The sequence below is a fragment of the Hermetia illucens genome, chromosome 3, assembly GCF_905115235.1.
Source record: "Hermetia illucens chromosome 3, iHerIll2.2.curated.20191125, whole genome shotgun sequence".
NCBI lineage: Eukaryota > Metazoa > Arthropoda > Insecta > Diptera > Stratiomyidae > Hermetia > Hermetia illucens.
In genome coordinates this window covers 153,484,014-153,497,761 of record NC_051851.1, presented here as the reverse complement: position 1 = coordinate 153,497,761, position 13,748 = coordinate 153,484,014, and the positions used below count along the sequence as shown (strand labels likewise).

The following is a 13,748-nucleotide window of genomic DNA, read 5'->3' as shown; positions in this document are numbered from 1 at the left end:
TAGAATATAAAGAATCACAAGGAAACAGATTGAGATGATGCTTATAAAGCAACTAAGTAATAGCACATGATCACGGTCGACTGTGATATCAGGAATGAATTAGGACTGAAAACACTTGTGGGAAACTTAAAAATAGGAATCTTAGAGCTGTTCGATTAAGACAGACCTCATAAGGAATTTACTCTGATGGAACAGGGACCTAACCGCGATGAGGACAGAGGATCGAAACTCTCCTACGGGGAAAACTAACCAGGACGGATCAAGGCACCAAAGACTTAACAATGACGTATGACAGTGCAATCAAGGAAGTAGGGTGAAATTGCTACAGGGAAATTTATTTTCGTTTAGAGGAGCAGTTCCCATATCATTTCATTCATGTAAGCTTAAGGGGGTCATCCCGTGTGTCGGATCCGCGGAAGCGAATTTTTTTTTGGCATCAATTGTATCAAGATATAGTGTAGAATATATGGGCAAAGTGATTTTTTGATATTCGGAGTCGTTTGGAAATTAAAGGTTAAACACGTGATAAGTCGCATGCCAGATTTATATCGATCGCCGTAATAAAGTGCGTATTTATCGATCCGAATGACTTCGCTAAAAGAACAAGAATTGAAACCAAGGTTGTACATGTGTTTCTCTAAGAAACCTAAGGTTTATGGATTAGGCATAGCAGATTAATGGTCAGCTAAAGGTTTGATGGCTAAAAATCGTCTTCTACTTTTTAAATGCGTTTTTCTCTAAACCGCATATTGAAAATTTGCTGCCACCATAGCCTAAAATCTATCCAACAACAAATTCTTTGAAATGTTCACGATTTATTCAGAACATATTTCTACGGTCCGCAAACTAGGATAATTGCGATTCATTCAGTAGTTTTTTTTATTCATTGAAGAAGCCGCGAAAAAACACCAAAATTCAGGATCGACTGGAGAAAGTTTGGTCAAGTAATTAAGAACAAACTCTCCGGTGCGCAAATTGGCAAGATTGGAACGACAGACGAACTGGAGTCAAAGGTCGGGGCCCTGGAAAAGGCATTCGATACCGCCTTTAAAGTCTCGTCCCCTACTAAATACAGCAAAAAAACACTGCCATCGTGGTAGAATGAAGATCTCTCCAGCCTCAGGAAGCTGACCAGAGAAATCTTCAACATCTGTTACGGGCAAAAATACTGGCAGCCATACAAGGACTGCCTGAAGAAATACAAGTCGGCCATCAGGACCGCCATGGTGCTGGTTGGACTATTGTCAGAACATCGAAAGCAACAGTGAATCCGCGAGGCTCAGTAAGATTCTGTCCTTCTTAAAAAGTCGGAAGGCTCCTGGACGGAATCTTCTAGCGAAATCTCAGAGTTCAAACGCACTTTCCCCCCAGCAAGGACGACTGTGAGTCAGAACCTTGCCTGCAGCGTTTGCGGCCACCCCAGCTGTGCGAGACTATAAAATCGGTAATTACGCGAGGATAAGATCGGCCGGGCTATAAACAGCTTTTCCGCATATAAATCTCCAGGTCCAGATGGCATAACGCCAGTCATCTTACAGAAGCAACAGGAAAGGGTTGTGCCGTGGTTTGATTTACCGGAGCTGCATCTCTTTATGATACGTTACCACAGTCCTGGAGACGCGCACGAGTGATTTTCATATCGAAAGCGGGCAGGCGCGGTAATGAGTCCGCGAAGAACTTTCGACCAATCAACCTTTCGTGCCGAAGATCCTAGAGCGCGTCCTGGACATTTACTTTAGGACGATTATAGAGAGAACGCCTTTCTCTAAGTTCCAGCATGCCTACCTCAAAGGAAAATCACAGAAACCGCTCTCCACGAGGTAATTGGCACGGTTGAGCGATCGCCGCAGTATACCCTAGCTGCCTTCTTGGATATAGAGGGAGCTTTTAACAACTTTAGTATCAACGCCATCAAGGAAGCCTTGACCGGTATTGGATTGGAGGGGTATCTCACGCATTGGATTATATCCATGATAAGTACCAGGATAATCCAGTCGGATCTGGGAGGCAACCACTTGACCAGAGCTGTGAACAGAGGCACGCCCGGCACCGACGCTCTGATTAATAGTAATGAACGAAATTTTGCGTACGTTGGACAGCAGCGGGGTGAAGGTGGTGGCGTATGCCGACGACTTGGTGATATTTGTGTCAGGGATGTTTCTGTTTATGAGCGGCATTATTGAAGGCGTTTTGCGAAAGGTGTGCCTGTGGGCCGCAAGATGCGAACTCAGCATAAGCCCAACCAAATCGCAACTGATGCTATTCACCACCAAGCCAAGGATACCTGAATCCATCTATCACGGCTGAATGAACAAAGATTGGTTCTTTCCTCTAATGTAAAGTATCTGGGTGTAATCCTGGATGCAAAGCTAATTTGGAGATTGAACATAGAACTGAGGGTTAAGAAGACCTGTATAGCCTTCTATGTCTGCAAGAGGACCTTTGCAAAGAAATGGGGTCTCCGGCCGAGGATGGTTCTCTGGATGTACACCGCTGTAGTGCGTCCGATCCTAACGTATGGCTCTATTGTATGGTAGCAGGCTTTGAGAAAAAAATACAATAGAATGAAGCTTAATATAATTCAAAGAACCGCGTGTGCAGGTGCTACTGGGGTTCTACAGTCCTGCCCGGCAGATGCTCTCAATGTAGTCCTGCATCTCCTCCTCCTAGACCTCCAGATTAAATACGTTGCAGCGTGCAGTGCCGTCAGACTACGTGAGTTCGGATGCTGGGCAGCGAAGTCCTCCGGCCACAGCAACATCCTAGACGAAGTACCTCGGGAAATCTGGGCATTCCACACGGACTATGCCACACGCAAGCTGGACTTCACGAGAAACTTTGCTGTGGACTTTCCGACCAGGGCAAAGTTGAAGATCGGCGGCGTGTTGCAAGGTTATGACTCGGTATTCTTTACCGACGGATCAAAGATGGCCTGTGGAGTCGGCGCAAGGGTTTTCTCTGTCTGAAGTCTGTCGATGGCTGGAGCGAGATTCGTGCCCCAAGCGTAACATAGCCCTTGTGACCGACAGCCAAGCGGCCATCAAGGCCTTGTACTCAGCGACGACATCTTTCAGGCTGGTGGGACTGTGCCGAGACGCGCTGAACCGCCTGGGCGGCACGTTCAAGGTCACCCTCTTCTGGGTTTCCGACCATAGGAACATAGAGGGTGAATAGTCGGTGTTTCGTTGGCGGCTGTCGGGGGCCGAGTCTACTCGCACTACCTAGCAGCCGCGGACCTAAAATGGCGAAGGCTTACGAGCTGTGCCAAATCAAGGAGAATTTGGTCCGCTTATAACATAGCCCGATCACGAGAGCTCCTGTGCCAGACGCGTGCAAATGCATTCAAGATTACGGCGGTCTGCACGGGACACTGGTCCATAGGGGACCGTTCTGACAGGCTCTTCATATCCTACAATTCGCATTGTCGAAGCTGCGGAGAAGGAAGGGAGACCCTCATGCATTTTCTCTGCGATTGCCTAGCTCTAGCTAGAGTCAGGCTACAGACACTGGGTAAACCGTTCTTTAGGGACCTCAGAGAGATTTCTGGCTTCAGGGTAGCAGAGCTGTTTTCCTTCGTGAATGCTACGGGCTGGCTCTGAAGATCCGAGCCGGCTAGACTCTGACTCTCTGCTCCATTAACAGCAGTCACGAGCTTAGGAGTTTGTGGTATCATCACGGCGCACCACAGCGCTAATTGGGCTCCTCGGAGTGGCCACTGCTGCCTACCGAGTCATGATAAACCAATATATGGAGATGTTTTCCAGCGACGTTATTTCGAAGCCCCCCTTTGGTGATGGATCATGGTGCGTCTTCGGAACTTAGGCACTTTCTTTCTAACGGACATTCAAATGTGAAAATTATAATACTATTTTCAAAAGAAGTAACTCATGTTCATTACGAGATCACAAAAAAAAAAGAAAAACTTACGACATTTTCACGAACTGAGCAATGTAGTGCATTTGCTGACCACAGAAAGATAAAGAAAGCGAAGCCTCTTGGGATCAAGAACTGAGTCTTATTCAAATGTTTAAAGTATTTTTAGAAATATTTTAACAACTTTAATTTGCCATTGAAACATGCTAACTTAATGGGCTTTAATTACTCCTTTCCCGATGAAAATTGAACGTTTTCTCCTAGTTATCGTGGAAAATGCGTCATAATTACTGCTAAGTGTACATCAGAAAAGTAGACGTTTTCCGATGCAGGGGCTGAGTTACATATGATGTCAAATAGGTCAAATGCCAAACCAGGTTGATAGCCAGCAGCTACCTCGGGCACTATTTAAAGCACATTTCATGCAGTTCCTCGATTCCGGGGGTTGTTGTTTCCATCACACCCCAACCACGTTATCTGCTTCTGACTAGTTTCGAACAACTATGAGGTCAAAACATGCCATATCTGCAATCCCACACCAACTTTCTTGATATGATTCACATCTTTTGCAAACAGAAGAAGAAAAAAATCGATAAAGGGGACCCACAAGACGGCGAGGGAGCACAGACAAGTCTCCATCAAGACGCAATTCAATGAAACATTTCACAGCTGCCACCAGCCGTTTCGAAAATCAATAGAACATCTCGAACCACCGCCGTAAACTCCACAACAAAATTCACCTGAAGAAATACCAGCGACGTCGCGGCTTATTGATTAATGGAATGTTTTCCTTGGCGATTGGCGTTGTCGGACTACTTTGCGAAGTATCGTCCATTGTTGTTGAGTCGGTGCGCGACTGGGCACAGATCTCTCGTAGTCCAACACACTTTCACGTAATTTTTCACGCGCAAACTGAAACTTTGAATAATTTCACGACACTGTTTGTTGGCTGCTTAAAACCACAGGAAAATTGTCTACATTTCGTTCTGTAGACATGAAACGCGACGAGACAAAAACAAGGTGTCAAACGTTGGGAAGAGATTAATCATCTGTCGGGATTTTCGCTCGGTGTTCGGCGTATAAGAGAGTTTGACGTTTGTTAGTATGGAATTTTCGAGGTGACGAAAGTCGAAGAGAAAGAAGAGACGATGACAAGTTTGACGGTTTGACCATTCAAATTTGCTACTTGACACCCAGTGTGGTGAGTGTGTAATTTGAATTTGCAGAGAAATGTGAGGGCTAGAAACTATGCATATGAAAAAAATAAACTTGAAGCTAGCGTTCGTTTCTCAGCAATACAATCAATGAAAAGAACAATGTTTACCGTAAATACATAGAACGACCTACAAGGGGAAAACGAGAAACTTATGTCGAGCTCAGGCGAATAGCAAACCGGATGTGCAGGAAAAAACAGCGGAAATAGAATATTGAAGGAATATTAAAACTTAACAACGACACGAAAAATAGGGCGCGGTGAAAGATTTTGTACGAGGCTATAGATAGGTAACCCCGACGATATCAAAAAAAGATGTGCATCAGCTCTTAGTCGGCTTCCTTCAAGCGTATGATAGTGTGGCGAGTTCTTTTCATTTTGGTCTACGCATCCGCCCATCGGAACCTCAGGTGGCCGCCCTCTCTGTGCGCGTATCTCCATTTTGGCGACGGAATCCGGAACTGTGGTTTGTCCTTTTTTAAGCGCGACTAAATTTAATCACGCGGTTGTAGGTCTGGATGAGGAGTCCATCCTCCTGGTAGCCGACATTGTTAAACCGGCCTCCTACACACTGTTAAAGACCGAGTTGATCAAACGCCTGTCGGTAAGTGATTCAATTAAGCTGGATCACTTGTTGGTAGGTTTTACATTGGGCGATCGAACTCCCAGCCAATTGCTTTGCGTAATGAGGCAATTGGATGGGAGCAAGATCGACGACGACTTGTTGAAATCACTCTGGCTGCGACGACTCCCGGACTGCACCCAGGTGGTCCTCGCCTGCGTCTCCCGTTCTTTGGATCCGCTGGCAGCTGCAGCCGATAAGGTGCACGCGCGTCCAACACTAGCGGCCCGTCAGCAGCCTTCTGATGAAGTTGGCGAGCTGAAGCGTGAAATAGCCGCGCTAGTGGCCAGTATGTTCGGCTGCCAGGTGGCGAACTCGCTCGCGGCCTTATGCTCGAAAAGAGCGATCGGGTAGCAGATCGTCAGGACAACCTACGGACCGAAGTATTTGTTGGTACCATCGCAAATTCGTCCAAAAAGCCACCAAATGTACGATCCCGCGTAAATTCGCGCCTACCCTAAAAAACTAGGTCCGCGGGGGGTCTTGGCGACGGCCACTCAGAATGCAGCGCCACGTGCCCTAACAATTTATGACCCTCTCAGCAGGCGCAGTTATCTTGTAGATACTGGTTTCGATTCTTCCCGCACCCCGGCACCATCGACTATTTCCTCAACCGTTAAAACTTGCGACAGCAAATTCCTCCCGAATTAACACATACAGGTATAGGCAAGCGGATGTGAGTCTTGGCTTGGGTAAGACGTTTTCGTGGCTATTCATCCTGGCGGATGTCAGCTTCCCCATTTTAGGCGCAGACTTCTTGTGTCACTATGGGTTGCTGGTGGACACTCCCTTATAGACTCCACAACCAACCTTAATTCGTCAGGCCAAATCTCATCTCTTCCTAACAACAATCTTTCCGTACTGTTGGAGGACATTACTGACTTTCGTGTTCGGGCATTCTTCCAAAAATTCAGCCAGATTACTACCGAATGTAGTCCCTCCAAACCAGTGAAGCACAATGTGCTGCACCACATTAACACTACTGGTTCCCCTATCTTCTCGATCTTCTCGGAGTTGCGTCCCCTACCTCCCCAGAAGCTGGCTATTGTACGGAAAGTGTTTGCACAGTTTATGCAACAGGCGCCCCTGTGGTCTGAGCACTTAGCCCATCTCGAGTGCATTTTTCAACGTCTCATTGAGGCCGGTTTAATCCTAAACGTTGAGAAATGCAAGTTCCTCCAGTCACAGGTGAAATTCCTCAGTCACTTCATTTCCCCTGACGGAATACACCCGACCCATACAAGGTGCAAGCGATCTCAAGCTTTCCGGTTCCGAAAACCGTGAAGAATTTGTGGAGGTTCGCCCAACACCAGTCCGTTTTGAACGTGTACTTGTCTACCCCCAAAATAAAGGACACACGGAGAGATTGTGTGGTCTGAAGAGGCTGTCCGCGCGTTCCATAAATCCCGACAGCAACTGGCTGTTGCTACACTCTTGGCATTTCCTCGACAAGATGCACCCCTAACCGTTTTTGGTGATGCTTCTGACATCGCAGTAGGTGGTGCTCTTCACCAAAAGGTGAACCAAGGCTTCTTCTCCAGACAGTTTAACTCCGTTCAACGGAAATACAGCATCTACGATCGAGAACTGCTCGCCGCGTACTTCAAGTTCAAATCCAACCCCAAATATAAATTTCGGGAGGCCCATCTTCGGCTCGAACATCTCTCTCTGCTCCGAACATTCGACGTAGCGCATCCAGGCATCAGGACGTCAAATCGGTTAGTCACCGAGAAATACTTCTGGCCCTCCATGAATAAGGACGTCAACTCCTGGGCCAGAGAGTGCATCGCATGCCAAAAATGTAAGGCCACCAGGCATGTAAGAAAAGAAATGCACAACCCCTGCACCACCAAGCGGTTCCACACCATACACCTCGACATCGTAGGCCCTTTGCGAGAATCGCACGGTTACAAGTATTGCCTTACAATCATCGACAGGTTTAGGTGGTGGCCTGAGGCAATGCCGAAGCCCTCTGTGGAGTGTGGATCCCTCGCTTTGGCGCCCCTGCAGTGATCATCATTGACCAGGGTATGCAATTTGAGTCCACACGCACGTCCTGGCCAGGACGAATACTGTCCGGAAGCCGCTGCAGCCTCCATACGAAGGCCCGTACCGTGTTCTCGAGCGGGGAGAGCATTTCTTCCAGCTCGAGATCGGATGGTACGAATGACTGAATTGAAGATGGCCAAGACTGTATCCCATGTAAAAGTGCTTCCTGAGCCAAAGGAGTGCTTCGAAATGGACTGCCAATTAAAGCGAGAAGATGGACTCGCCTCATTTTTTTAACCTAGTTCTTGAATATGTTATCCACAAACTGGAGTTAGGTACCACAGGAACATTGCTCTGCGAATCTTCGCAAATAGCGGGATTCGCTGACGACAAGGAAGTATTATGAAAAGAAAACAAAATTCACGACCCATTCATTAAGGCGGTCGCCAATACGACAAAACCTGACAATGGGCGAATTTAATTTTGAAAATATGAACAACTTTGTGCATCTAGGAGTAAACAAAGTGAGGAATGGTAATGAAAAGGACGAAGTTCAGAGACGAATAATGATGTCTAACAAATCGTACTATTCAGTCCTATGAACAATGAAAAGTTAAAGGACGCACAGGAAAACTGAGCCCCGAATCTACAAGACCATACTACGGGCTGTGCTGCTGTACGGCTGTGAAGCATGGACTCTCGCGTTAGAGAACTCCATCAATACATTAAAACGTAAAGTTCTACGTTGAATACTTGGACCATTAAGAGATGGAGCTGACTGGCGAACTAGATGCAACCATGAGTAGTACCAGTTCTATAACGACCCAGCAGCAACGGTGGTGGCAGGAAAGACACGCAAACGGTTGGAGGACTCAGTGTGCGAGGCTAGTAAAAAGCTGCTGAAATTTCCCAACTAGAGGACGCGATCGAAGTTCGAGATGGCTAGCGGAAGTTTATCCTGGAGGCAAAGGCCCGTTTTGACCTGTCACGTCATTGAAGAAGAGGACCGGTTGCTATTGTCATGATAAATTACAAACTGTAAAAAAGCTAATATATGTAATTTAAAAAACTTGAGACATATGGCTACAAAATGAACTAAAGCTTCAGTTCCGATATGGCTTGTTTAACCTTTTGCTGTATTTTAAGGTAAATAGAACCCTTGTCCGTGCTATTCTATAAGATTTAACCAATAAATAATAATAAATAATAATAAAGGGACAGTAATATTCATCGAAAATTCAAACGTTCCATAACTGTAGGACCACTTTCAGAAGCAAATTATTGTATATCTTCTGACAATTTGCGAAGTTTTTAGAGTCATAAATGAATACAAAAATTTCATCCCTCATGCTGCCAACTAGGTTCAGCATAGTTAGGGTTTGGTGGTTTCACGCTGGTGAAATCAAGATAGGTGCCGTCGTTGGCAAAAAAAAGCAATGATGGTAGACACATTGACCGACACCTTCAATGCCGATAATGCCGATCAGAAGAGTGCCACAACTCGTCATAGTAAGAACCTTAGTTTTGTTGGTGTTTATCTTCAGCCCGGTTCTGGTTGCCTCTCTTTTCAAATCCGGTGCCATTCGACCAAGTTCCACGACTTTGGCTTACCAGGAACTCGCGGAGTTTCCAGGTATCGGAGATGTCTTTTCTGGTCCTGATGACCTTTTTTCGGAGTCTTTCCAGCACTTCCACGTAATAGACAGCGTTAATTGCCTGCTCTTGTGGAACAAACTGCTTATGGACGGCTTCTTTACAATCTTAAAAGACAACAGATATTGTTTTCCCTTGTGATTTGCAAATTTTTGCCTTTTTCGGCTTGGGGGACTGTTCGGTGTGCCACTCAAAGCTTTCAGGTTTTGCCTCTGGGTTGTATTGAAAAACCCAGGTTTCATAATCAATGATGACATCGTCCAAAATATCCGATTCAATTTCAAGATGTTGCAAAAGTTCACTTGAAATTTCCGCTTGTTTGGTCATCTATTAGATGACCACGCACGAACTTGGCGCAAACTTTCCACATTGATAAATCTTCGATAACAATGCGAAACATAATAGTAGGTGACAAGTTCAGTTCATTGGCAACCATCTTGTTACTCAATCGACGGTCAGAGTCCAACAATTGTTCAACACAAGCCACATTGTTTTCGATGTTGCTCGTTGACGGCCGCCCAGAGCGTTGTTCGCCGTGAACCTATTCCCGGCCCCCCTTTAAAGGCCCTTAACCATCTCGAAACTTGTGAGTAGAGCAGATTCCTCATTAGCGTCGCGAAACATTTTGTTGTTTCCTCAGGATATTTTTTTCAGTTTAGCATAAAACTTTATCGCATAACGCTGCTCGATCATCGATTCCATTTTTTCGTGACTCCACTAATAAATTAAGAACGATCCCTCAGATATCGCACATTTATAAGCAACGGCCCTTAGAAGACTGTAACTAACAGCAACTATTTGAGATGCAATCTTGAAAATTTTATATTTTACTTTTAAAAATATAAACTATCAAAGAATATTGTTGAAATTTATCGCATTTACAATTTCCTGCCGTCGATGAGTTGGCTTAAACCTAACCTAACTTTAGTCCATGATTATTTACTATTAAATTATAAATAGCATATTTTTTATATTCCGTTCAACACGCGTTTTTAACACGCGAATCGTGCCAATGCACCAGGCATTGTTATGCGTTCCGAGTCGGCATTAGCATTAGCTCAAATCGACCAAATTAGATCATCCTAAAAATTTAAATAATGCTCAAAAACAATCCCAAAAGTGCAACATTTTTATCTGTATTAACTCGATCGCAATGGATGTAATTATTTTCATTTCCATCTACTTTGCGAATAACGTAATTCAAATAATAATTGTAAGTTACAAGAATATTACGCCTCCCGCCCTGTTGAACCCCAATACGTGATCAGTTCCTATCCAGAAACTTTAACGTCTCTTATATGATTACATATAGTATTTTATTCCCTCTAGTCATCCATTATGACTGACAACCTGAACCTACCACCATCACCAAGCATCGCAAAGAATCCGAAAATCATCTCCTCAAACTCATCTCAGCTGGACATAAGGAGGCACCCATAAGAGCCGAAAAAGGCGCATTGATATCTGTGCTCTACAAGTAACCCGGGTCTAAAGCTATGACATTGACCGCGAACGCTGATCGCACTATTCACTTCATCACCGCGTACGCACCGATCTGATGCCGAGAAAAATGCCTTCTGGCAACTTCTCTATGAAAAGACTTGTCACATGCCTGCTGACGACTATACTACCATTGCCGGCGAACTTAATGGGCATGGGAGTGAAAAGACAGACGGTAACAGGTGCCATGGGAGAAAGGGATTCAGAGCGAACAATGAAGGGGAACAGTAAAACGCGAATCGACTATATTCTCATAAGACGCCGACATTTTACCACTGTCACTGATTGCAAAGCCGTTCCCTATGAATCGCACCTCAACATCAGCCGTTGATTGCCCTCCTACGAATTAAGCCACCGATAAAACAGCGTGAGGAACGCACTGGCCTGCCGCGCATTAAATGGTGGCAATTTCGTGAGAACAAAGAAGAAATGATCTCACTAACACGATTACCAACCATTACGAATGTGGAAGAATCGTGGAACCAAATGAAAAACACGGTCCACAAACCGGCCTCTGCAACCGTGATCCTTGGCTTTGGACTGACGATGTCGAAATGAAGGTCCGTGAAAAGAAGCGCCTCTACCACAAGTTTCTCGACGATAAAACGCTCGTAATCGGTAAATTTATAAGAATGTTAACCGGGACGCAAAGAAAACGATCGCTGTCACGCATCCCATTAGAAAAATCTTTACGATGAACTGGATCCTTGGGATGACAAGAGAGATCGGTATCGACTTGCCAAAAACCGAAACGAACGCACACAGGATAACAAAGTGTATTTTGCTTATCAACTGTCAAGCCGCGACGGATAGATGGTGAAAATATTTCGAGCAGATTTCAACTGAAGAATCTGCTCATACTCCACTTCCACAATCATTGCCGACATTTGGAGCAGTTCCACCTATCATCGCAACTGAAGTCGATGAGGCAATAAAACGAATGAAATCGAGGAAAGCAGCAGGACCTGACGACAATGTATCTGAGCTCTGGAAAGCGAAAAGCTGGGACCCAACACTGTGTCTCAGTGAATTCTTTAATCGGGTTATTCAGGAAGCTATAATAGAACACCATCTGACTAGCAAGAAAGTACCACAGTTCCAATATGAAACAAGTCGGGAAACCGGAAGCTAGACGCTTCAGGTATGAAAGGTTTTGTGTATTTCTTTTATAAAGAGATTTGACTGCATTTGTCCCATTAGTATGTAGCACGTAATATATTCATATATTATGTAAAAATATCCACTTTCAAGTGATATTGACATTCATAGTCTTGAATTTGCACAGAAGCAACAGCTTTGAGCTAGTATAACTTTGTTAGCAATAATGCGATATTGCTGCTTTGTGATTCTAGGGTGAACTTAAGGGGGGTTTTCCCGTCAATTACTAAAAATTATAGTAGTGTACTATTATTAACTTTATTTGAACAGGTATCGGAACGGAGGGTATTTCGGAGCCTAGGCACCATATAGTGGCAGCCTCCTGTTTTTTTTCAGATTTTTCGGCCGGATAGTTTCTCAGAATAATAAGACGATTTTAATACGGTTTTGTTTTTACACAAAACCTTAAAAAGAAAGGTAGTCCAGCAGAATGTTCAAATTACCGTCCGATCCGGTTAATTTCTAATACCATGAAGATTTTTGAAAGCATTCTTGACAACCGTATTCGCGAAATCGTTGAAAAAACCGTGAGTCAAGCTAGATTTGTCAAGAACTGCGGAACTACTGACGCAATACACGCTACGCGATTACTCTTCGAGAAACACCGTGAGAAGCATCGCCCTCTTTACATTCCATTTCTGGATCTAGAGAAAGCGTTTGACCGTGTGCCACACGAACTCATCTGGTATGCTCTACGACAACCCTTAGTGGCAGAAGAACTCGTGCGCTGGATTCAATTGGTCTACCACGATCCAAAAAGTAAAGTATTTATCAAGGAAGCGCCCTCTCACCACTCCTGTTTGTTTTTGTTATGGACACCGTCACACATTACATACTATACTATACAATGCTTTATGCAGATGATGTTTTCCTAGCGTCTAATAACAAAAATAATTTCGAGCAACTTGTCCAAAGATTGAATGATCGCCTCATGCAACACGGACTCAGATTGAATATGAATAAAACTGAATTTTTTCGACTGATCCTCACGAAACAGGCACAATCACTATCAGCGGCAGTGACCTACCCAAAACTGAGCAATTTAAATATCTCGGATCAATGCTATCAATGAATAACTGCGTTATGAAACTGCTTCACGTATTAACGCAACTTGAATGAAGTGGCGTTCCACAACAGGTGTTCTTTGTAATCGTCACATCAACGAACGTCTCAAATCTAAAATTTACCGCAATGTCGTCCGTCCTATCGCTCTCTATGGTTCTGAGTGTTGGCCGACTATAAAAGACAGTGAACGTCGTCTTGTGGTAATGGAGACGAAAATATTGCGTTCGACTAGTGGCGTGACACGTTTTGATCACATCCGAAATGAGGATATCCGCGATCGTTATGGGGTTGCACCGATCCTGGAAAAATTGCGAGAGAGGCGTCTTCGATAGTATGATAAAGCAATTCGTGCTAATGAGAATTCGCTTCCCAAGATTGGTCTGAGCATCAAAGTCGATGATAAACGACCAAAAGGCGGGCCGAAACGGACACGTTTTGATCACATCCGAAATGAGGATATCCGCGATCGAATGGGGTTGCACTGATCGTGGAAAAACTGCGAGAGAGGCGTCTATCATGATATGGTCACGTAATCCACAGTAACAAGAATTCACTAGCCAAGATTGGTAGGAACATGGAAGTCGATGTTAAGCAACCAAAATGATGGATGGAGATTTAAAAGCCTGGCGATTGCATCCAGATCAGGCATTTGATAGAATCAAGTGGCGAGACCGA

At 44.7% G+C, this 13,748-nt stretch overlaps 1 protein-coding gene across 3 annotated transcripts in view; it reads right to left on the bottom strand.

Annotated features, from left to right (window-relative positions):
* The window catches only part of LOC119653225 (probable phospholipid-transporting ATPase IIA), a 30,129-nt gene that overhangs the window by 13,948 nt on the left and 2,433 nt on the right, over nt 1–13,748 (bottom strand). Inside the window, exon 1 of one of the 3 annotated variants that reach the window (XM_038057807.1) lies at nt 4,614–4,934. The exons of the other annotated variants lie outside the window; for them this stretch is intronic. Within the exon in view, the coding sequence (XP_037913735.1) occupies nt 4,614–4,708 (95 nt within the window). The 5' untranslated portion in view covers nt 4,709–4,934. Of the gene's footprint in view, nt 1–4,613; nt 4,935–13,748 lie in introns of those variants that run through there. 3 annotated transcript variants of the gene reach the window in all.